Consider the following 24,370-nt stretch of genomic DNA (forward strand, 5'->3'; position numbering starts at 1 on the left):
ATAACTCCCCCTGTGTCACAATATCTACAGAGACGTGTATTATCCATTGCTTCAAACGTATTTATTGCAGTTTTTTCTCATGAATGGAGTTCTATTGCTGGGAAAAGTGGCAAGAAGACATAAATTGTTCCAAAAGCCAAAATAAATTCAAAAAATTATGTTTTGTAACTTTCAAAAGCAATCAAAACAAATCAAAAATACAATCTCAGACTATAAATAAAAGCGTTTCCTACTGAGATCAAGTGTTTCTATTGTACTGTATTGTATTGTTGACTATTCCAAAACAATGTAATGGGGCAATGTCGCCATCTAGTGGCTTAGATTTATTACCACACGATGAAAACTGGTACAGATTTGTTTAATTTTCAACTTTTCATTCATGAGATTAAATTACAGACTTTATTAGTGTCTGTTTGAACTGTTCTACAGTTTTCTGCCACCACGCCCCTCTGCCTGAACTCCAAATCATAATAAATGAACACGTGTGTAAGCAGGAAAGATATGCAGTCACTAGATGGCGCTAGAGTAAAGCAAACTGGATCCGTTTGGACAGGAGTGTGAGGAGACTAGTCACTGGACATATTATAAAAGCAGCAAATAATAACATCCCAAAAAGAATAAATAGGAGTAGTTCTATGGTGGGATGATGCAGTAGAGCAATTAAATATAGAAACAGGTGTCCTCGAGAATTAAGAAAGAACATGTCAGAAGAAAACCTCGTCGAATACAAAAGGAAAAGGGACACTCGTGCACCTGAAAGCTGTTTGCAACCGTCCAATAATTAAATAAGAAGCAGGCAGTTCCTCCGCCTCACCGTAGGGGGCGCGCGTGAGTCGACGGGCTGTTTATGCAGCAGCTGCAGAGGAAGAAGCCGCTGGATCTTGTTTACAATCTCTACTTTTTACACAACGGAGGATTAAATCTTCTAAACTGGACTTTCAACCGCAGCAGGAGCTGATAATTCAAAAGATTTTTGCCCGGAAGGAGGATGAACTTTATTTATTTGTGAAGGTAAGACCATTATAACGTTGTTTTTTCTAAATGTTTGGAGATGCTTCCTGTTTTCATCCACGCTTTTTTTTCCCCCTTTACAAACTTGTTTTATTGATCAATTAAAGCTTCCTGTCTAGAAAACACTAATAAACAATTTTTGAAAAATAGCACCTTTAAAATATGCAGATATTTTATACTTAAAAACATTCCAAATATTATTTCGAGTGAAAAATGCAGGTTTACACTGGTATACATTTTTTAAAATTAAGATAAAAACATATAATTTAAGAGGAATGTGGTTTTCTATGAAAGAGAATGTTTAATATAGATGTGTTTCATTTCTGGGAGTCATATTATGGAATGGACTTAAAATTGGGTAAATCTCCTCTGTGCTTCAAAAGACATTAAAATGTAAAATCACGAATGGTTGAAATGAAAAATGATTGAAATCAGAAATAATTAAGGAGAGTAACTTAGAGTAAGTATAAGCTTTTCACTTCTCTTTTGCATTACGTCTGTTACGTTTAGTTTTTTTCGGTTTTAAGCACTATAAATCGAAGGCACAAGATGAATTTTTTTGCACAAACCAAAATAAACCATCCATGCATTCAAGTTCATTTATTCAGGCACGTTGACTGGCGTGCATCGTAGGCTGCGACTCGGCTGGCGATTTCATCCTGCAATGTGCAAACAGTATTAGATAAATGATAAATGTGGTCGAGATGCGAACTCGGTAGATTGTTAATGTCGCGCGGCGTGTTTGACGCCATCCGTCACTCCGTGTCTCTCTTATCGCCCGAGGCGTCGTTTCAGTTGGGAAGACGAGCCGGGCGGATCGGGGCGGCAAAAAACCGGTTTAGTGAGTCTTTGCAAACTTATCAGACTTTTTTTTTTTTTTTTTTTTTTAGAATTAAAACCAGGCTGATAATTCTGTGTTTGGAATCCAGGCAGCGACTGCGACGCCTTGAATCTCCGGAAGTATTTAACCACTGAAACACAAAATCCCAGAAAGTTGCTTTTTTTTTTTTTTTTTCCCCAACGACGTCCCAAAAGATCTACAAGGAAAACGACACGTTTTGAGTTTTTATTCGTTTATTAAAAGCCACCGTGTCGAACACACAAAGTTGTCTGGAGGAAAGATCGTTGTTTTGGACAGTCGACTGACACGCCGCGTTACCATGACGACGACAAGACCTGACTGTAGCTGACGGTCATAATTTATCACAGTTTATAATATTATTGTCTTTTGGTACATGTTTCAGGTGTTTTGTGTGTTTGTGGGGCTTAAGAGTGCTGTCAACTTTATTTTGAAAATACCGCTTTTATTTTGAAGAGGCAGCAGCCATCAAGCGTCGCTTAGAGCGAGAAGAAGAAGAAGCTAAAATTAGAGCTAAACGAGATGAAGAACATGCAGCTCTACAAAAGACTCTTGAGGAGAAAGATTCAGCAATCGGAGGCAATGAAAAGTCTTAATGCTGCACAAGCAAGAATACATGTTTACGATCAGATGAAACCTGTAGAAGAGCAGAGACAAGACGCTGTAAAAATACACTGTAGAACAAGAGAGAGTAGAAGTTACTCAAGATTCTGCTCCAACAAGACAACAGGTAAAGATACCTTTCGTTCCCCAAGCTATAACGACCTCCTCAAATGACAGTACAGCAGAGCTTGTTAAAGTACTGGCTGGTGCTTTAACTGCCAATAGGATTCCAGTTGCAGAGCCATCAGTATTCAGTGGGGATCCATTGAAATACAATGATTGGAAACTCTCATTCGAAACACTATTTGACCAGAAAAACATTCAAGACAAAGAGAAGATATACTACCTGCGTAGATACGTACGTGGACAAGCAAAGAACGCACTTGAGGGCTTTTTCCTACTTGGAACTGAATCTGCTTATAGGGACAGACTTCAAGCATGTCCTAAGATAGGCTCTAAAGACAGCTTAGAGCTTAGAGAGTTTGTGGATTTCCTCCGCAGTCGTGAAGCTGCCATGGTCCACATTAAAGCATTGGAGATCTTGAATGACTGTAACGAGAACAGGAAAATTCTGTCGAAGTTACCAGACTGGCTTACGGCAAGTTGGAACCGGAAAGTTATTGATGTTCAAGAAGAGAGCAACCAATTCCCTTCCTTCAGCCAGTTTGTTAAATTTCTGACAAGAGAAGCAACAATCGCTTGTAATCCTGTCACGTCACTGCAAGTCGCTGAAACAAGCTGAGTCTGAGAAACCGAAGTACCAAAGACCTCAAAGCTTAGGAGCAAAGACACTCGCCACAAGTTCAAGTGAAAGAGCTAATATGTTATGTGTTTTCTGTCAGAAAGGTGGGCACACTCTGCACAAATGCAGGAAGTTCATTGAGAAAACAGTTCCGGACAGGATCAAGTTTGTTCAAAGAGAAAGGTTATGCTTTGGCTGTCTCAAGTCCGGCCATCACTCAAAGAGCTGCCAAAGTAGAAGCATCTGTGATGTGTGTCAAAAGCGACATCCCACTTGTTTGCATGCAGTACAGCCTGAAGAAGAGCGAAATTCACCACCGCCTCAAAGTCAAGAACAGTTAAGTACAACTCAAGAAAAATACAGAGTGAATCCGCAATCTGTGCAACACAAAGAAGCAACCACAGTTGCTACTTCAAACCGAGTGATATTGGAAGAAGTTGACAATCACACAGCTGCAATCATTCCAGTATGGCTTTCATCGTCATCTCAGCCAGCACAAGAAGTGCTTATGTACGCACTTTTGGATTCTCAAAGCGACACAACCTTTGTTTCAGTGAAATCGCTGAATCTTTGGAAGCAAACAAAGAACCTGTCAAGCTCAAGCTCTCTACCCTGACCTCAAAAACCACCTTAGTGAGCTCCCATAGAATAGAGAACTTACAAGTTAGAGGGTTTTACACTCACGAGAAGGTTTCGCTACCACCAGTCTATACAAGAGACTTTAGACTTTATTCCAGCTAGCAGATCTCACATCCCAACAGATGAGACTTCAAAGGCTTGGTCTCATTTAGCACATGTGCTGTAGTTGAGATAAACAGCGAATTTAAGTGGTCACAAAGTGTTGAAGTGTTCAAGGAACATCCGAAGACCAAAGATAATTCCCCCTTTACACGGCACGCAGCCAACGAGGTAATGAATGTATTTTCTGTATTTTACTTTTCCGAGTGTTTTCATGTTTATGTTTACTTTGGTGATGCAATCATTAATACTGTGTGGCTGTATGTGTGTACGTAATAGTTTTCCCGGTGGATTTGGAGGGAGCTTCAAATAAACCAGTACCAAGAAAGCCACTTGTGTTGTTCGTGCCTCCGGGGAGTTACATGAGGTTTAACATGCAGGCTGCGAATGTGGATTACTGTTTTTTCAGTGGGACGTCATTTTCTGTGGCTTTCTATGGCGCTTCGAAATTGTTCCATGTTGGCACCACAGACCAATGTGACCTGAAAGAAAAGGGTGCGAAACACTATTAAATTTCAAATTAAAACAAAGAATTCTCCGACTCATATATCGCAGTTTGGTTGGAGACAGGAAGTGACTCAATGTGGTCACTCTCTGCCTTCGTATGGAACCACAGGACGGCCAAAATTAAAAGGAAATATAAAGAGAATCAATAATACAAAACTATATACAAATGTAGGAGCTTCTTCACGTAAGATCCTGTTTTTAACCTTCTCGTCTTCCACGACTTACCATCTTGCCGTTTTTGTAAAATATGAACGTGGGCATGGCCGAAACCTCACACTTCTCAGCCAGATCCTGAGAAAACACAAGACGAAAACGACAAGGTTTTGGGCTTAAAAAGAGCATTTTAGATGCAAAACACACTTTAATACATCACATTTCATTCTAATTCAAATACGAGTTCTAAAGTCCACTCACAAAAAAATCATAATCACGATTATTTACACGATTATGTCTTTGAATTTGGAACAGCATTTATTCAACATGTTTTACTTTTTATTTTTTAAACTCCTGATAAATATACGAAAATATCTTGTAATGTAGTAAAAAATAAACTGTTGTACTCAGTCTTTTTAAAACAAGTAATAAATAACTTTAGATACTTATATAAACTACAGTAATGAATCATGTTGCTTCACATTATATGTTGATATTTCGTCCATCCTGTGAGAAAGCTAAGCTAAGTACTTAAAGCTAAGTACTGCTATTAGCCACCGTTAGCATGACTCAGCTTTAAAATGACACGGAACCTAAACCACTGGTGAAACACGCCGTTATTATCATCACCAATATATGTTTGTTTACGGCAGGTATGTCAACGACGAGCACACGCAGGAAAACCTACATTCATAACTTTTTTGGGAAATTTAAAAGTAGCAACTTAGCGCTAAGTAGCTAGCGCCGGCGCGTTCGAGTTAAATGTGTCGTCACTTCCTGTCTGACGGTGCAGGCTGCACCAGAAACGCACCTCATCATCGTTTTTTTCTCGATTATATGAATCTTGCGATCGTCTGGAGCCAAAATCGTCATCGCCATTAAAATGTGATTAATTGAGCGGCGCTACTATAAAAACAAACTCACCGCGGCTTCGTCAACGTCCACCTTCAGGAAAACCACGTTCTTGTTGGCGGGATCCTCTGACATTTTCTGTCCGTAAAAAAAAAAATCAATCAGTCGACTGTCACATAGAAAGACGTGCCTTAATATCTACATGTAGTTTTCATATTGGCCAGTAGAAGGTGCTGTTTTTTGTTTTTTTCCTAATGAAACCATACAGGCGCAGTCGAGAGTGGACAAAGTCTGAGCTTTTTCAAAAAAAAAAATTTTTCCCCCCGTTTCCACGGTGATGGAGTTGGACAATTTATTTTTCAAATTTCCACCTTAGGAGCCATTTTTTAATTTAAATTTTTAAATTGCACTCAGTGACTCTTAAACGTCGTAAACGTCAGTAAAATAGAGATTGACACTGCAAACTAACAGCCAAGTTCTCAAGTCAAACTAAAACTTTCCCAGCAGGACAAACGGTGCCGGGAAAAGCGACTCAACAGCCGCTCGTCGTTTCCTTTGAGCAAGGCACTGCTTCTTGCTCGTCTGGCCCCATTTGGATTTATAAAAAATTTTAAAAAGAAAATAAAGAAAGCGGGAGACTGACCTCATATTTGGGGGCCATCATTCGACAGGGGCCACACCACAGTGCCATGAATTCCACCACCACCAGTTTGCCTCCAGACTCTTTCAGGACGGCGTCGAACTCGTCCTGCGGGGGGGCAGACGAGTTTTCTTTACACTCGCGACACTTCCTGCACGGAAACCCTGAGCTCTGTGTCTCTTATCAACCCCACCTCATCGTCAAAAATATTTCCTGATCATTTCTCCACTGGTTCAGTGGAACATTAAATCAAAAATATGACAGTTCCTCTGTAATGTGACCTTTATTTTATTGTCTTGTTTCAACCGGTGACACCTGAGGACAGCAGCATTCTTCTTTTTGGCTGCGAGCCACTTCCTCCTGGCTTCCTGTATTACTGTCACCGATCACATCTGATTTTTTGGGGTTTTTTCCCCCCAAACCTGCAGAATTTTTTCTCACCGTTTGTACGCTCACAACGCTTCAATGCAGCCAGAAATCCCAGATAAATTACTTGGATTGGCTTTTTGCGGTTAAGTTTTACTGCGATTTACGTTTGGAACATCGCTGAAACAATGCGGGGTCATAAGATAGATAGATAGATAGATAATAACTTTAATCATCCCCGAAGGGAAATTGTTTTGTTGCAGCAATCTGGTATCTAGGAATGTTATAAAATAGAATAGAATAGAATATAAAAGTAGGAAATACAAATATACAAATATAAAAATATCTGGGTAGGACATAAAATATCTGGGTAGGACATAAATTTAGTAAAACGCAGAACGGAACATGAGCACTTAGAAATAAGCATGAGTAATTATAATGAGGCTCTGACGGAGGTAGACGACGAGTTAAAAAGTCTTGTTGCCGTGGGGAGGAACCACTTCCTGTAACGTTCCTTCGAGCAGCGGGGTTGGATCAGTCTGTTGCTGAAGCTGCTCTTCAGCTTGTCCAGTGTCGTGTGGAGGGGGGGGGGGGGGGGGGGGGCTGGGAGGGATTGTCCATAATTGCTAGCAGTTTTGCCAGCATCCTGTCCTCCACCACCTCCTCCAGGGTGACAAGCTTGGAGCCGACAACAGACTCTGCCTTCCTGATCAGTTTGTTCAGTCTGTTGGCGTCCTTTGCCTTGATGCCCGCACCCCAGGACACCCCAGGACACCCAGGACACAGCAGGACACCCCAGGACACCCCAGGACCCCCCAGGACACCGCAGGACACCCAGGACACCCCAGGACACCGCAGCAAAAAAGATGGTGCTTGCGACAACAGACTGATAGAACATCTGCAGCATCTTGTTGCAGACATTAAAGGACCTGAGCCTCCTCAGGAAGTAAAGCCGGCTCAGGCCCTTCTTGTAGAACCTGTGTGTTGGTGGACCAGTCCAGTTTATGGTCCAGTGTGACACCCAGGTACTTATAGGAGTCCACTAAGTCCACATCCTTCCCACTGATGCTGACTGGAGAGGGCAGGGGCTTGTTCCTCCTGAAGTCCACCACCATCTCCCTGGTCTTCTCCACGTTCAGCAGCAGGTGCTTCTCCCCACACCACTTCACAAATCGCTCAACCAGGACCCTGTACTCCGCCTCCCCCCCGCCCCCAACACACCCCACAATGGCCGTGTCATCAGAGAATTTCTGCAGATGACACGACTCAGTGCAGTACTTCAAGTCAGATGTGTATGTGGTGAAGAGGAAGGGGGACAGAACAGTTCCCTGGGGGGCCCCGATGTTACTGATCAGACCACCAGACACACAGTTCCCTGGGGGGCCCCGATGTTACTGATCAGACCACCAGACACACAGTTCCCTGGGGGGCCCCGATGTTACTGATCAGACCACCAGACACACAGTTCCGTAATCTCACAAACTGCGGTCTGCCCGTCAGATAGTCATGGACCCAAGTGACGAGGGGAGCACCAACCTGCATGTTCTCCAGTTCGGCCTTCAGCAGTCTGGGCTGGATGGTGTTGAAGGTTCTGGAGAAGTGGAAGAACATGATCCTGACTGAGGAGTTGGGTCTGTCCAGGGAGGAATACGCCTTCTGCAGCGGGTAGATGATTGCATCATCAACCCCAACATGGGGCTGATATGCAAACTGCAGGGGGTCTTGCGATGGGCACACCAGCGGTCTGAGGTGTGCCAGAACAAGTCTCTCCATGACCTTCATAATGTGAGAGGTCAGTGCCACCGGCCTGTAATCCTTCAGTGCAGCAGGGCGTCCTTTTTTGGGCACGGGGACCAGGCAGGATGTTTTCCAGAGCACTGGCACTCTCTGAAGGCGTAGGCTCAGGTTGAAGAGGTGCTGCAGAACTCCACAGAGCTGGCCGGAACACGCCTTCAACACACGAGGGCTGATGCGGTCCGATCCGGAAACATCGTTTACGGCTTCTTTAGTCCACAATTCACAGGTATAGCCCAGTTTGCCTGAGGTGAGGGATTCGTGTGCCCTGAGTGACGACTGGCAGGATCACCAGCCCGAGCCTGCCAAGCCAAATTACAGCACTTTGGCCAATAGTGCAAAAAAAATCAAATTCTGTACCGACAAATATCATTGAATGCATATTTAAAGCCCTTTTGGACGATTTGCATGATCATTTTAGCAGTTTTTTTTCTCTTCTTTAAGCAATTTTGCATGTTTTTTTCAAATTGTTTTTCTTTTAGAAATGATCACGTCTTTGGTTTTTTGTTTTTTTAAAGCCATTTTGTCATTAAAATAGACAGTAAACATTCCGAACGAGGTCGGTGAAATTCTCTCCGTCGTGGTTCTAATAGTCCCCTCTGGAGTTCCCTCTGCCTTTTCAACACCGGACAGGTACGAACATGTCGCCACCGACGAATAAACACAAACTCGCGTCTGTCAAAGTTGCAGGACGAACGACCGACGAGAGAAAAAATAAAAACCAACTCACCACAGTCTCTATCATCCGAACCATGGTCGCGGCGGCAGCAGGAAGAAATAGCCTCTGTCTCGGAGCGAAGCAGGTTTTTAAATACCAGAAGTGAAGCAGACACACCTCATTTCTAAACAACCGCTATGTCACAATATCTACAGAGACGTGCATTATCCATTGCTTCAAACGTATTTATTGCAGTTTTTTCTCATGAATGGAGTTCCATTGCTGGGAAAAGTGGCAAGAAGACATAAATTGTTCCAAAAGCCAAAATAAATTCAAAAAATTATGTTTTTTAACTTTCAAAAGTAATGAAAACCAATCAGATATAAATCTCAGAATATAAATAAAAGTGTTTCCTACTGAGATCAAGTGTTTCTATTGTATTGTACTGTATTGTAGTCAATTCCAAACCAGGCTGACAATTCTGTGTTTGGAATCCAGGCAGCGACTGCGATGCCTTGAATCGCCGGAAGTATTTGACCACTGAAGCACAAAATCCCAGAAAGTTGCTTTTAATTTCTTTCCCAACGACGTCCCAAAAGATCTACAAGGAAAACGACACGTTTTGAGTTTTTATTCGTTTATTAAAAGCCACCGTGTCGAACACACAAAGTTGTCTGGAGGAAAGATCGTTGTTGTGGACAGTCGACTGACACGTTACCATGACGACGACGAGACCTGAGGTTTAACACGCAGGCGGAGAATGTGGATTTTTTTTTTTTCAGTGGGACGTCGTTATCTGTGGCTTTCTATGGTGCGTCGAAGTTTGTCCTCGTTGGCACCGGTGAACTCCGCGATCTGGAAGAAAAGAAACACTATTAAATTTCAAATTAAAAGAAAGAATTCTCCGACTCATATATCGCAGTTTGGTTGGAGACAGGAAGTGACTCAATGTGGTCACTCTCTGCCTTCGTATGGAATCACAGGACGGCCAAAATTAAAAGGAAATACAAAGAGATTCAATAATACAAAAATATATACAAATGTAGGAGCTTCTTCACGTAAGATCCTGTTTTTAACCTTCTCGTCTTCCACGACTTACCATCTTGCCGTTCTTGTAAAACTTGAACGTGGGCATGGACGTAACCTCACACTTCCCAGCCACATCCTGAGAAAACACAAGACGAAAACGTCAAGGTTTTGGGCTTAAAAAGAACGTTTTAGATGCAAAACACACTTTAATACATCACATTTAATTCTAATTCAAATACAAGTTCTAAGGTCCACTCACAAAAAAATCATAATCACGATTATTTACCCGATTATGTCTTTGAATTTGGAACAGCATTTATTCAACATGTTATATTTATTTTTAAAACTCCTGTTAAATATATGAAAATATCTTGTAATGTAGTAAAAATAAACTGTTGTACTCAGTCTTTTTAAATCGAGTAATAAATAACTTTAGATACTTGTATAAACTACAGTAATGAATCATGTTGCTTTACATTATATGTTGATATTTCGTCCATCCTGTGAGAAAGATAAGCTAAGTACCTAAAGCTAAGTAATGCTATTAGCCACCGTTAGCATGACTCAGCTTTAAAATGACACGGAACCTAAACCACTGGTGAAACACGCCGTTATTATCATCACCAATATATGTTTGTTTACGGCAGGTATGTCAACGACGAGCACACGCAGGAAAACATACATTCATAACTTATTTGGGAAATTTTAAAGTAGCAACTTAGCGCTAAGTAGCTAGCACCGGTGCGTTCGAGTTAAATGTGTCATCACTTCCTGTCTGACGGTGCAGGCTGCACCAGAAACGCACCACATCATCGTTTTTTTGTCGATTATATGAATCTTGCGATCGTCTGGAGCCAAAATCGTCATCACCATTAAAATGTGATTAATTGAGCGGCGCTGCTATAAAAACAAACTCACCGCGGCTTCGTCAACGTCCACCTTCAGGAAAACCACGTTCTTGTTGGCGGGATCCTCTGACATTTTCTGTCCGTAAAAAAAAATCAATCAGTCGACTGTCACATAAAAAGACGTGCCTTAATATCTCCATGTAGTTTTCATATTGGCCAGTAGAAGGTGCTGTTTTTTGTTTTTTGTTTTTTCCTAGTGAAACCATACAGGCGCAGTCGAGAGTGGACAAAGTCTGAGCTTTTTCAAAAAGTTGTTTTTTCCCCCCCGTTTCCACGGTGATGGAGTTGGACAATTTATTTTTCAAATTTCCACCTTAGGAGCCTTTTTTTTTTTTTTTTTTTAAGCTGCACTCAGTGGCTCTTAAACGTTGTAAACTAGAGTAAAATAGAGATTTACACTGCAAACTAACAGCCAAGTTCTCGAGTCGTATTAAAATTTGCCTGGGAAAGCGACTCAACAGCCGCTCGTCGTTTCCTTTGAGCAAGGCACTGCTTCTTGCTTCTCTGGCCCCATTTGGATTTAAAAAAAAAGAAAAGAAAGAAAGTGGGAGACTGACCTCATATTTGGGGGCCATCATTTTACAGGGGCCACACCACGATGCCGTGAAGTCCACCACCACCAGTTTGCCTCCAGACTCTTTCAGGACGGCGTCGAACTCGTCCTGCGGGGGGGGGGGGGGGGGGGACAGACGACTTTTCTTTACACTCACAACACTTCCTGCACAGAAACTCTGAGCTCTGTGTCTCTTATCAACCCCACCTCATCGTCAAAAACATTTCCTGATCATTTCTCCACTGGTTCAGTGGAACATTAAATCCAAAATATGACAGTTCCTCTGTAATGTGACCTTTATTTTATTGTCTTGTTTCAACCGGTGACACCTGAGGACAGCAGCATTCTTCTCTTTGGCCACGAGCCACTCCCTCCTGGCTTCCTGTATTACTGTCACTGATCACATCTGATTTTTTGGGTCATAAGAAACATCGTTTACGGCTTCTTTAGTCCACAATTCACAGGTATAGCCCAGTTTGCCTGAGGTGAGGGATTCGTGTGCCCTGAGTGTGGACTGGCAGGATCACCAGCCCGAGCCTGCCAAGCCAAATTACAGCACTTTGGCCAATAGTGCAAATAAAATCAAATTCTGTACCAACAAATATCATTGAATGCATATTTAGAACGCTTTTGGACGATTTGCATGATCATTTTAGCAGTTTTTTTTCTCTTCTTTAAGCAATTTTGCTTGTTTTTTCACTTTTTTTCTTTAAGAAAATAACGTAACTTTAGTTTTTTTGTGTTTTTTTTTTAAAAGCCATTTTTTCATTAAAATAGATGGTAAACGTTCCGAACGAGGTCGGTGAAATTCTCTCCTTGGCGGTTCTAATAGTCCCCTCTGGAGTTCCCTCTGCCTTTTCAACACCGGACAGGTACGAACATGTCGCCACCGACGAATAAACACAAGCTCGCGTCTGTCAAAGTTGCAGGACGAACGACCGACGAGAGAAAAAATAAAACCCAACTCACCACAGTCTCTATCATTCGAACCATGGTCGCGGCGGCAGCAGGAAGAAATAGCCTCTGTCTCGGAGTGAAGCGGGTTTTTAAATACCAGAAGTGAAGCAGACACACCTCATTTCTAAACAACCGCTGTGTCAAATTACACAATGGAGAGGAATGAGAGAGAGGAAACTTCCTGGTTGTCGTTCGCTGAGGTTGGTCTTTTTTGCTTTGTCATGCTTGTGTGCAGGAATCCTTCGCAGACGACTCGCTAGAATACGTGGAACTTGAGCATTTTAACCCTGAAGTTGCATTAAAAGTACATAGTTAACTGCTTTTTTTTTAACCTCGAATCCTAATTACAATTGGCCTGACCACTACTGTTTTCCATTAAAGTGTGTTAATTAGATAAAAAATACAGGAAATGTGACTTTCTACAGTGAGAGGGAAAAAATTGATATGTTGATTTGAAGTAGTTTTTGTGAAAAGGGCTGATTTTTATGCAGTTTTTAAGATGAATGCGTGACTTATTTCATGTTCTGCTTATTTATTTATTTTTATTTGTTTGAGAAAAACAGAAAACGAGGGTCTTGTACCTTTTAAGAAACAAGAACATTTCACATTTTGGATCATATGAGGTCGATGAGAAACCATGATGAAATTAAATGTTTGTTTCAGTTTATATTCAGCTTTTCTCCACTGTGCACAAATTTATTTCGTTTTTTTTTTTTTTACTGTGTCACCTATCGTGCGTTATATGACCAAGATCGATGCATATTAGACAATTCACTGAGGTGAAAGTTTAATTTGTGGAGAACAAAGCTTATACAACTAATTAAAAATACAGGAATTTGATCAGAGGATGTAGAGTCGGTTATTAAAGCCACATATTGATTATTTTCATGAATCATTGTTTAAATATTGAGCGGAACTGAGTTAAATTAGAAAAAAATAGAATTGCCCGAGAAATCTTTTAACCAATAAAAATGATCAATTAAAATGTAGATAAAGCAAAAAAGACTATAAGGTAAAAAACAGAGCGATAAAAAGTATGTTAATAGCAAAAACAAAGCACAAATATGGCTTTTGAACACATGAAGTGTTTTTAAAGTTAACAAAAAAACCTATCTACATAAAGTTTATACTCAATAAAAAAAAAAAAAAAAATCCTATAAAGTCAAGAAAAGTCATTGAAAAGACGCATGCAACCTTCCGTCGTTCATCTTTTATTCAATCAACCACACAAAGTTGTTGGGTTTATTTTCCTCAAATTGACAGCTTTGAGACGAGCGTCTGTAATATTTCCGGCGTGGATCTTTCTACAGACACTCCGGCAGCTTCTCCTCCAGCGTTTCCACGACCTGCTGCGCCTCGGCGTCGGAGAAACTGTCCACCTGGGGGGGAAAAAAACCCAAAAAACAGATCCGTGTCATTTTAAAGCTAAGTCACGCTAACGCTGGCTACTAGCATTACTTTAGCTTTTCAAAATGTCTCGCCACTCGAGTGAAAACGCACCTCTTTCGTTTTGCGTTCACACGGTAGTGATAAAAAAAAATTTTTTTTAACGTTGTTTTCATGTGAGGCCACTAGTGGGTGCTGTTGGGTGTTTTTGTAATGAAACCGCAGAAATGTCTTTCTCTCAAAAGCCATTAATCAATTATGAAACATCTAAAACAGGTTATTTGATTTCATACAGGTTATATCGTGAGTTATTTCATGGGTTTTTTACGAACCTATATATTCTCACTATTTATCTTTTTATCTTGAAACACGTGATGGAAGCTGTTAGATTTTCTAAGGCGAAGTCATTTATTTAAACCGCGAAAAATGGAAGAGTGACGGAAACGGACAAAAATGCAAAGTAAAAGAGATTGGGAATTAGAATATTTTTATTTATTTATTTATTTATTTATTTATTTGAGCAGTACACATTTTGCTCTAGAATAAAAAAAAATGGATTAGGGTTAAAATTTTGTGGCGTTTTTTTTTTCTCTCTTTTTCCAAATCTGCATATTTTAATTCTCACTGTTTTTCTGTATTTATTTAAATCTGTATTTTGTTATTTTTAATTTATTTATTTATTTATTTTTATTGACTTTTTTTTTTTTTTTTAATACATTACAGTCATTCCTATGTGCCTTTACAGAGAAAATAGAAAGGCCCAACATATCCACATGAGCAAGCAGGTTTGTTTGCGACTGTGGAAAGGAAAAATTTTGTTTTATCTGTATATATTTACAAAAAAAACAACAAATATGATGCGTTAGGCAGCTTCACACTCGTCTTTCAACTCTTTCTACTTGTTAAAAACAGGTTGAGTCGTCCTGAATCTCCTGCGCAGCTGTTTTACATTTAAATCAACTTATCTCCATAGATAAACATACCAGCTGAGGGCAAGACAAAAAGGGACAAACAGGCACAACAGAAGAGAACAAAAACCAGTCCTGGTTCCGTCTTTTGTGTCTGAGATCACCGACCTGCGCTGTGTTCTGGAAGTACAGGAATGAGGGCGTGGCGTCCACGCCGTTAGCGTCAGCAATTGCCTTGAAAAAAACAAAAGAAAGAAAAAGCATAAAAAAGACGAGACGATGAGGAGCAAGACGTACATTCTTTATAGAAAATAAACCAGCGTGCTGCTGTTTTTATTTTATTTTGTTATTAAATATATATATATATATATATATATATATATATATATATATATATATATATATATATATATATATATATATATATATATAAATGGTGTCAGTCAATCATATAACCATATGAATATAAATGAATATAGATCATCATTGTTCATTTATGCACTATAAGGCCTCAAATTATTCTACTTAAGGATAAATCAACTCAACTTTAATATTTTGTGTGTTCATCCATCCATCCATCCATCCATCCATCCATCCATCCATTTATACATAAATGAACCATCCATCCATCCATGAATGGACCATCCATCCATCCATCCATTTATACATAAATGAACCATCCATCCATCCATCCATTTATACATAAATTAACCATCCATCCATCCATCCATCCATGAATGGACCATCCATCCATCCATTATACATAAATGAACCATCCATCCATCCATTTATACATAAATGAACCATTCATCCATCCATCCATTTATACATACATGAACCATCCATCCATCCATCCATGAATGGACCATCCATCCATCCATCCATTTATACATAAATTAACCATCCATCCATCCATCCATCCATTTATACATAAATGAACCATCCATCCATTTATACATAAACGAACCATCCATCCATCCATCCATCCAGGAATGGACCATCCATCCATCCATTATACATAAATAAACCATCCATCCATCCATCCATCCATTTATACATAAATGAACCATCCATCCATCCATTTATACATAAATGAACCATTCATCCATCCATCCATCCATTTATACATAAATGAACCATCCATCCATCCATTTATACATAAATGAACAATCCATCCATCCATCCATCCATACCTGGGACTCTCCTGCACGATCCACCAGCACCAGCAGGAACACGATTGATGACGGAGCCCCCGCCACGACTTGCTGCAAAACAATCAAGTGACTGAACGTCAACACACGAGGAGGACGTATAGGACATTTATCAGATTAAAAAAAAAAAACAACAACAACAAAAAATCAAGCTAGTTGATGCATCTCTGAAACCAACAACCCTTCGTACCCGGACGCGGCCGAATGTGGCCGACGTTCGTCCGCTTACCGAATACATGACGGCAAACTTGGCGCACGTCATGGTGGTGAAGGCCACCACCACCGGCTTGTCTCCGGCGTCGTCCAGCTGCTGGTCGAACTGGGCCTACACAGAATACCAGGAAACAAACACATGTAAGGGTTTATGCTCTGGTAGAAGTAAAGCTCATTTAGATTTTAAACACAAAACGTGTTCTACCACATAGAACCTTAGATATGTCACCCCAAAAAAACTTTGCATTTCATAGCGTATTGTTCTCTGCGCGTGCGCACGCGCGCGTGCGTGTGTGTGTGTGTGTGTGTGTGTGTGTGTGTGGTTTCATTGCAAACACAACCGACAGCACCCTCTAGTGGCCCGGAAATGAAAGCGACAGCATTTTTTTTTATTGTTTCTCGGCGTGTCAACGCGAAGCTTTTCTGAAACGAAAACGCAAAAACGATGCTTTTTTTCACACGCACACACGCACACGCACAGGGATTGGCTGAGATCCACGCCACGTGTGTCGCTTCGCCGACGCCCAACGACGGCGGTGTTGCCGTTGTGCCGACGCCCACAAACCGCTCCCTTCTTAATTAGCCGGCCGGCGGATCCAGGACAAACACCTGCGGGTCCGGTTCTCACCGGCGACGGGTAATTACTGTTTTCACGGCGCCTCATTATCGCCAGTTGTGAGTTTGACCGACCGTTGAAAGACATGAATGTTTGAGGCCTTGTAAAAAAAAAAAAAAAAGAGGTGCGGACTCAGGTTTACGACGTAGGAAGTGAAAAGAGATTCTTATTTCACTCTTCATCCAGCAGCATCAACTGGTAAAGCTTGATATCATCAGCATTCCTCTTTCAGTCACACAAACGTAAACACAGTTTGTCCTACAAAGAAAGTTTCTTTTCTAGAGATGGATATAGAATTCTTGTGTCCAAGCAGATTATATTTACTGTAAAACTAATTAAAGTATAGAGACGTCTGCAGCACTCATTTAATTTGGACGTTTCTGTTCTTTGTCTACTTTTTTTTACTTTAAATTCTGGTGCTTTTTAATTAAATTTTATCCCCATTAGCCTCTGCCAATGCAGGGACTATTCTTCCTGGGGTCCAGTCACAAAAAGAACAGAAAGAGGGAAATAATAGAAGAAAAAAAACCTTTACAGGATTAAAATACAACTTTCAACAGTAACAATTAGAACAATAATGAAGCACATACAGTGAACTACAACAAAACAATCAATTTAAATAAAGGTTGTCTATCAAAATGATAAGAATAAAACTATTTTAGGCCAAAAGCTTAGTTATCGCATGTTATTTTTTTCTACTTTCTCCTGTCTTATTTTCAAAAAAAACACACAAAAAACCAGAGTTCAGTTCCCCTGCGCCCCCTTGAGGTGAGGCCGGGTACTGCCTGCCTCACTGGCTTGACGTTTCTCTGCGCTTTATTGTGGCGATCGGCGAGAACGGTTCACTGCTACATTAAAGACATGACACCGGCTGTAGAGAGTCCTGCTGTAGAGCAAATATTAGTGTAAAGTTCGTGTTGTTGATATGGTGAGGAACAGAAAAGGTCATGTGACCCGGGTCGTATTGGTACTAATACTCACGATTTTCTCGCGATTTTTACTTAATATAACCACAAAAATGCATCTTTTACACAAATCAGTGGAAAATATTAATTATTTTATTTACGTTTTTTCAGAAATCATTGAAATCAAGAATTCAGGAAAAGAAGAGCAGAAGAAAAAAAAAAGGTAAAGAACCATTTGAGCTTGTCGCTGCAGGACGTGTAGATTAAACATCTCAATGTGTAATCGAAGCGCGGAATGTGAGTCGACTGACCTGATCTGGTACCAGCAGAGCCGTCGACATGTTGCGATCAGATGTCCGTGTCGATACGACGTGGTGCTACGGGTCGGAAAATACTCCGGTGGAAGCGGACGTGCCAGTTTTTATACGGCTGACATGTCACGCTGCCCAACCCCGTCGCCCCGCCAACACCCTGAGTGACAACAATTAGTGCCTCGTTGTTTGATGGCTTCAAGGCATAAACACGCCCTAAACAGAATGTTCCAGCTGTCGATCATGCAAGACGATGTTCTCAAATTTCAGGTTGCAATTCAGGTTTACGCTTATACTTATAGATTTAGAAGAGGAAAAAAAAAAAAATCAATTTACTAAATCCAATCCAGCTGCTTTTTGTATTGGCTGCCGATAGCTTTCATCACTTAGAGGTGACAAAAGTGGCATAAAAAGACAAATTTACCAACCGAAATAGATTTTCCCACCCCGCTGTGACCCTGGAGGAATCAAAGCTAAAAACTACTGGAACAGCTGACATGTTTAAAATGGCTAAAGCGGGTAAAAAAAAAAGCAAAACATGGATACGATAGTTTAAAACACTACAAGAGCTAACGGAACGCTAAAACAGGTAATATGGCTAACCACAAATTGAAAAACCACAAATTAAGCTAAAAGAATTTAAATGGCTGAAATGGTTAACAGAACGCTAATACAGGTAATATGGCTAAAACTGTTTTTTAAAAAAAAGGATGAAAACCACTAATAAAGATAAAATAATTTAAATGGCTAACAGAAGGCTAAAACAGCTAATATGACCAAAACTGTGCAAAAAAAGATGAAAACCACTAATAAAGTTAAAAGAATTTAAATGGCAAAAATGGCTAACGGATTACTATTGCTTTTTTTTTTTTTAAAGGCTGAAAACCACTAATAAAGCAAAAAAATTAAAATAGCTGAAATGACTAACGGAAAGCTAAAATACATTATATGACAAACTGTTTAGAAAAAGGCCGAAAACCACTAATAAAGCGCAAAGAATTTAAATAGCTAAAATAGCTAACAAAAAAAAATAGATACAAAAGATGATACAATTAAAACTGTTCAAGCTAAAACTGGCTAACGCGGCTAAAATAAAGGAATGACTAAAACGTGTAATATGGCTAAAACAGTTAATACAGCTATAATGGCAGAATAAACTGCACCCACTAGTGGCCCAACGTGAAAACTACATCATATCCCTGATGAAACGTTTCTGAAACAAAAATCATGCGAATTCACTTGAAACATTATATAAGAGAACCAAAACAGATTAAACTCCGAAACCGGCTAAAACATTTAGCTAAATTTTTTTTGAAATGGCTAACAAGGCTAAAGCTAAAAGCTAATGCTAGATTAAATAAAATAAGATTGGCTAAAAAATACCTGAGGCGGCTTTGATCAATGGTTCCAAAACCTCATAAATGTAATGTGAACCAGTTTTTGGTCAATATTGCAAAATTTCTCTGAAAACTGTTTATCGCAATGTTTAAAATATGTTGTGGTTCTTAGACAAATTTATGTAAAGACCTCTGGTAATGGAAATTTTTTTTTTCCACATATATATATATATATATATAAAAAAAGTAATGCTCCAGAGTTTCGTTACTAAGATACCAGCACGAGGCTGGGCTCCTGGTTGAGTTATGTAATTACATAGATGCCTCTGGCAGGAATTCAAACGCCCTCACTTCTTCTCTTCAGGTGAGTCCTGAAAAACACCTTTAATTATGTTTGACTTCAACTGCATTTACATTATTCAAAACAAGTTCAACACGTCATTTCAGAACCCCCCCCCCAAAAAAAAACACACAACATGGCCAAAACTCTTTATTACAAACTAAACAGGTGTGCTACAGAGGAGTTATTATTTTGTGTACATGAATGACTACATCCTTTCTCTATTGGTAAAAGTTTCCAGGGTTTGTCCCAAACAATAGCAGTGGTGCTTCTCCACAAACAAGCCGGTATTTCTGGGTCTCACCCTCGATCCAATCAAACAAACCATCACAACTTGTAAACAGATTAATTATGGAGTGGAACTCAGGAGATGTGAGTCACTTCAAACTGTGAGACTTGAGCTCAGGGTCGCATGAGTTCTACTTTTATTATTATTTATTATTATTATTCCTGCGTCGGGTTCAGACTGCCACGACGGCCTTGCCGATGTTTTCCCCGCGCAGGATCCCCATGAAGGCAGCCGGCATGTTGTCGAAGCCCTTGGTGACGTGCTCCCGGTACTTAATTTTACCCTGCATGGGGAGAGAGAGGAGCGATCACAAAGGCCTCACACAAAGAGAGAGAGAGAGAGAGATGAAAGGCTTTACAATGTCCTCTCACCTCCTTCACCCACGCCATCAGTCTCTTCAGGGATTCCTGGTGCTTGTGGTTCCAGCGGCTCTGCATGAAGCCCTCAATCTTCAACTGCTTCATGATCATGGTCAAGTGAGGGTACGGACCTGAGGAAATGAGATTGAGAAAAAAAAAACAACAAAGAGAAAACAAGTGAGACAAAGAAAAAGTGACAAAGAAAGAAAAATAGAGAGACAAAGACGGATTCACAAAGTGAGGAGGAGTGAAAAGAAAAGCAAACGGGACATAGAATGGAGAAAATGAGAAATAAAATAGAAAAAGAGAAGCGAAAACAGAAATAAAAAGAGACAGGAAAAATTTGAAAACGGGAGAAAATAGAGAGAAAAACGACAGATGAAAGAAAAGTAACTTTCAATATTAATTCAAGAAAGAAACAGCCTGTTAAAACTAAAAGATATGACTGAACATCTGCTGGACGTCGCCATCTGGTGGACAGATGACGTCACTGCATGTAGTTTTTCCTGGAGTAAATTAGAAAGAAATTCCAGGTGTACCAGTCTGAGGCGTGGAGTCGTTGTACAAGGAAATGCTTCCACACACGGCGATTCGCCCAAAGTCCTTCATCTGGTCCAAGGCGACGGTGAAATAATGACCTCCCACCTAAAAAAAAAGAAAAGTAATGAACACACAGGAACCCCCTGACAGGAAGAGCTTTGATGTGCCTCCACGGCTCCGCTCACGTTCTCGAAGAAGCAGTCGTATCCCTCCGGAGACGCCGTCCTCAGCGCGTCCTCCAGCGAGCCCACCGTCTTGTAGTTGAAGACCTGGTCGAAGCCCAGCTCCCTGAGGAACGCCACCTTGTCCTCCGACCCCGCCGAGCCCACCACCTTGCAGCCTTTGATCTTGGCGAGCTGTCCCACCACGGTGCCCACGGCCCCCGAGGCAGCGTTCACCAGCAGGGTCTCGCCCGTCTTCAGCCCCAGGACTTCCTCGACGCCGTACAGGGCGGTCAGTCTGCGGGACACACAGGTTTTTTGTTTGTTTTTTTCCCAGCTGAGCCTTTTTGACCCTCATAAGATAAACTTTGTAATCGTTTCCATGGCAACGATGTCGGTATCAGCTCATCAGCAGGACCGAACATCTGGTGTTTATTTCTCACCAGAAGACGGATCACTGAGCTCGTTCCACATCTTTTAAGGAACCTAAACGATGCAGGACAAAGCTCCCGAAGATGAAAGGGGGTGGATTCCTCTTTGTAAACTCAAAGCCATGTTTACACCAGCAGGGTGACGTGCGTCTTACCCCGGCATGCCGATGGTGCCCAGCGCCAGCGACAGCGGCAGGTCCTGAGGCCAGTCCGGCAGGACGGGTTCCAGGCCGGCGCCGCTGCAGACGGTGTGGGTTCTCCAGCCGTGACGGCTCACCACGTGGCTCCCCACGGGATAATCCGGGTGTTTACTCTGGACCACCCTGCGGAGACGGAAAACGCCGGGGGAAAGTTACGTTTGCCACCTTGTCGAGCTTCTAGACACTTTGGTGCAAAATAAAACAGGAAACGCAAACAAAATATATTCTAATAGAAGCCACTGTTGCTCTAAAATATTTATTTTTCTGACGAATCCCATCTATTAATTTCCCATATTTGTCATAATTGTGTTACTTTTCTACTATTTATGTATCTATATATTCATTATAATCATAATTTTTTTAACTTCTTATTATTAATTTTATTTCGCTTTACGTTTAGTTTTCAGTGTGTGGGTCACTTGCTTCCCTGAAGGTGGAATTTGGGGATTAGAGACTTCTGTATGTATAAGTCTTATTTAAATCTTTCAATTGGTATAATAAAATGTTTTGTTTTTTTTAATAATTATACATATATGTTTCTATTAAGCATTTTATGTATGAAAGGTGCTGTTAAAAAGGGAGTTACTGTAATAATGATCATTACTTGGAGGTTGTTTTAATGCCTTTCATGTCAAGACTTCCTAAGTCGTCTTCATACCCGGTACAGGAATCCCAATCATGCAGCCAATCAGACGCTCTCTTGTTGGTATTGCGCAACCGAATGGCGGCATTTATCTCAGACGTGCAAGAAACAGATGTTTTTTGCACAATGTGGCTTCCCAGAAAAGGGAAAACACACATGTGTGTTTCAAACAGAGTGTGCGTCCACACACTAATGTCTCCCAAATGTTTACCGAGAATAAAAACAATCCCTCGGAAACGGATGACACGGAGAAACGACTCACAGGGAGCGGGAATCAAAGGCCCGGGTGATTAATGGCAGGTGAAGATCTGTGCGTTTCTCAACAGTGACTGGTGTTTAGCGGTAATCAGTCTCGCCTCAGACAAAAGTCGTCTCCCATCTTGACTCCACCCACTGCCTCAATAACAAAGCCTGGACGGCTTTCATCTTTTTCTAATTTAATGAGAAGCAAACGAGTCGTGATGTTTGCTCCTGTGAGAGATTCCATTCGTGTTGGATATTCAATTGAAAGTTGCAAACTTCTCTTTGAAGTTTTTTTCTCTTTGAACTCATCCAGGCTTTTTGTCGAATCTAGACTGGGTTACTATAACATGATGTACTAGAAGTTAAAAGGGGGAACTCCTTGGCTTTTGTCCCTCCATTACTTGTTTTTATTGTTTTATCTCAGTGCTTTTATAGTTATTTATGTAAAGACGTAAAGTTGAGATGAGGCAGGTCTCTAGATTTGCTCCACCGTCGGCCGAGACCTAATCCAGAACCCCGAGATCCTGAGTTGAATAAAGCGTCTTTGAAGACGGACGTATAGGACTTACTTGGCCACTTGACCTCCGATCATCACGTCTCCTTCTTTCATGCGTAACTTGCTGAACAGCCTTGATGGAGGAATGAAAAAAAAACCCAACAACTTAAAAGACATAAAGTACTTTGTGATGTCAGTGAGAGTCTTGATGTCCAGTTTGAGCGTCCTTACCTCATGTACGGATCCACACTGAGAAATACTGCTTGCAGGAGCACCTCTGGAAGAACAAGGACAGTTTGAAGACGCTCGTCTGTTGTCAAACCCTCACGAGATCAATAAACTGAGCTGACCTCCATCTTTGGGCTCGGGGAGCTCCTCCACCTTCAGCTCAAAGTCGCTGCTCTTCGGGAAGCCGTCAAAATACGTCTTGAGGACCCACGTCTTTGCTTGGACCATGATTCTCAGGGTTAGAGGCGCTGCAAGAGAGACTGAAACACAGAAACTGAAAAAGTGCACGTGTATTACGACCGTCTAATAAAACACGAGTAAAATCTAATCGTGTCGCTGCAACAGGATGCATCAATCCTCCCAGCCTACCTGTCAAAACACATCGCAACACAATTTTAAAGTGGAAATGATCAAACGTATGCGTTTTGATTCAATGAGCATCATTTCATGCCATTCAGTTGGTGGTGTGCATCAAATCCGTCACTCCACTTATCATTGTTAATTAATCCGCAATGTGGTTTTCTGTAGAAATGATGATTAAAAAAAAAGTATTTTAATATATACATCAGAAAAGATGTTTCCCTGTACAATACAATTATATACCAGCTGCCCAGAGACGAAATAGGATATAATACAAACACTACATAAAAAACTATGTATAATATGTAAAGAAGAAGCAGTAGAAAATGAGCAAAATACGTTTTTTTATGTACAAACAGGAAAATAGGAGTAATCAGAGCAGCATGGACGTTTTCCATCCCTGCGTTAATAAAACTCTATTCACATGTAATGACAGGTCACATATTATAAGATGAGCAGCACTTCACAAGGTTATTGTCATATAGAGAGTTTCTGCTGGATGCTGATGGAGCTGAGTCGCTTCACGTTGCGAGGAAGTTTAATATTAGTGCAAGAAATGGCACAAAACTGTCAAAAGAATTAACAGATCGAATGTGAGAACAGCTACTGCAAGGTCTGTGTCTGTGCTGCTAAATTAACTCGATTAATCATGTAAAATCTCCTCCACCCTGAATTCACTCACCAGTCGATGTGTGCGCGGAGAAACGGCAGAAGTTTGTGTGGAAACAGCGGCGAGAGGAGACGGCCAAATAAAGCTGTGTGAAGGGAGGGTGGGAAAAGAACTGCAGCCCCCAAATCCGATTGGCTCTACGTGATTCGGTGC

General features: G+C 40.8%; 4 protein-coding genes across 5 annotated transcripts; all 4 read right to left on the bottom strand.

Annotated features, from left to right (window-relative positions):
- Window positions 1-2,154: 2,154 nt before the first annotated feature.
- On the bottom strand, window positions 2,155-9,083 carry LOC308147335 (uncharacterized protein). The gene is made up of 5 exons (XM_080519445.1): window positions 8,996-9,083; window positions 6,109-6,213; window positions 5,538-5,603; window positions 4,686-4,751; window positions 2,155-4,435 (listed from the first exon to the last, which is right to left on the bottom strand). Exons 1-5 carry the CDS (start codon window positions 9,017-9,019, stop codon window positions 4,370-4,372), a joined length of 327 nt encoding a protein of 108 aa, XP_080375571.1. The 5' UTR covers window positions 9,020-9,083; the 3' UTR covers window positions 2,155-4,369.
- A 460-nt stretch (window positions 9,084-9,543) lies between these two features.
- Window positions 9,544-12,513, bottom strand: LOC308147337 (thioredoxin-like). The gene is made up of 5 exons (XM_080519447.1): window positions 12,383-12,513; window positions 11,418-11,522; window positions 10,871-10,936; window positions 10,023-10,088; window positions 9,544-9,778 (listed from the first exon to the last, which is right to left on the bottom strand). Exons 1-5 carry the CDS (start codon window positions 12,404-12,406, stop codon window positions 9,716-9,718), a joined length of 324 nt encoding a protein of 107 aa, XP_080375573.1. The 5' UTR covers window positions 12,407-12,513; the 3' UTR covers window positions 9,544-9,715.
- Window positions 12,514-13,565: 1,052 nt separating this feature from the next.
- LOC308147334 (thioredoxin-like) lies at window positions 13,566-18,068 on the bottom strand. Its single transcript, XM_080519444.1, has 5 exons — window positions 17,921-18,068; window positions 16,105-16,200; window positions 15,858-15,929; window positions 14,833-14,898; window positions 13,566-13,749 (listed from the first exon to the last, which is right to left on the bottom strand). The coding sequence occupies exons 1-5, from the start codon at window positions 17,948-17,950 to the stop codon at window positions 13,675-13,677; spliced, it is 339 nt and encodes a 112-aa protein (XP_080375570.1). The 5' UTR covers window positions 17,951-18,068; the 3' UTR covers window positions 13,566-13,674.
- Window positions 18,069-19,740: 1,672 nt separating this feature from the next.
- LOC308147326 (prostaglandin reductase 1-like) lies at window positions 19,741-24,307 on the bottom strand. Of its 2 annotated transcripts, none has more exons than XM_080519435.1 (9): window positions 24,230-24,307; window positions 23,310-23,447; window positions 23,191-23,236; window positions 23,033-23,092; window positions 21,533-21,700; window positions 20,971-21,244; window positions 20,785-20,890; window positions 20,258-20,376; window positions 19,741-20,169 (listed from the first exon to the last, which is right to left on the bottom strand). In XM_080519435.1, exons 2-9 carry the CDS (start codon window positions 23,413-23,415, stop codon window positions 20,059-20,061), a joined length of 990 nt encoding a protein of 329 aa, XP_080375561.1. In that variant the 5' UTR covers window positions 23,416-23,447; window positions 24,230-24,307; the 3' UTR covers window positions 19,741-20,058. The 2 variants fall into 2 exon arrangements, with proteins under 2 accessions (XP_080375561.1, XP_080375560.1); XM_080519434.1 differs by having other exon boundaries at window positions 23,310-23,461; window positions 24,230-24,297.
- Between the last annotated feature and the right edge of the window lie 63 nt (window positions 24,308-24,370).

Source organism: Blennius ocellaris (assembly GCF_963422515.1).
Source record: "Blennius ocellaris genome assembly, chromosome: 23".
In the NCBI taxonomy this organism is placed as follows: domain Eukaryota; kingdom Metazoa; phylum Chordata; class Actinopteri; order Blenniiformes; family Blenniidae; genus Blennius; species Blennius ocellaris.

Excerpts from the sequence above, each read along its gene's own strand:
- LOC308147335 (XM_080519445.1), bottom strand. The coding sequence starts at position 9,019 with ATGGTTCGGATGATAGAGACTGTG. Across the intron at positions 6,214-8,995 it reads TTCGGATGATAGAGACTGTG|GACGAGTTCGACGCCGTCCT; the intron begins GTGAGTTGGTTT and ends GCCCCCCCGCAG. Across the intron at positions 4,436-4,685 it reads TTTACAAAAACGGCAAGATG|GTCACATTGGTCTGTGGTGC; the intron begins GTAAGTCGTGGA and ends CTTTTCTTTCAG.
- LOC308147337 (XM_080519447.1), bottom strand. The coding sequence starts at position 12,406 with ATGGTTCGAATGATAGAGACTGTG. Across the intron at positions 10,937-11,417 it reads TGATGGCCCCCAAATATGAG|AAAATGTCAGAGGATCCCGC; the intron begins GTCAGTCTCCCA and ends TTTTACGGACAG. Across the intron at positions 9,779-10,022 it reads TTTACAAGAACGGCAAGATG|ATCGCGGAGTTCACCGGTGC; the intron begins GTAAGTCGTGGA and ends CTTTTCTTCCAG.
- LOC308147334 (XM_080519444.1), bottom strand. The coding sequence starts at position 17,950 with ATGTCGACGGCTCTGCTGGTACCAGATCAG. Across the intron at positions 16,201-17,920 it reads CTCTGCTGGTACCAGATCAG|GCCCAGTTCGACCAGCAGCT; the intron begins GTCAGTCGACTC and ends TATTCTGTGTAG. Across the intron at positions 13,750-14,832 it reads ACTTCCAGAACACAGCGCAG|GTGGACAGTTTCTCCGACGC; the intron begins GTCGGTGATCTC and ends TTTCCCCCCCAG.
- LOC308147326 (XM_080519435.1), bottom strand. The coding sequence starts at position 23,415 with ATGGTCCAAGCAAAGACGTGGGTCCTCAAGACGTATTTTGACGGCTTC. Across the intron at positions 23,093-23,190 it reads AGTGTGGATCCGTACATGAG|GCTGTTCAGCAAGTTACGCA; the intron begins GTAAGGACGCTC and ends TCCTCCATCAAG. Across the intron at positions 20,170-20,257 it reads TGATGGCGTGGGTGAAGGAG|GGTAAAATTAAGTACCGGGA; the intron begins GTGAGAGGACAT and ends CTCCCCATGCAG.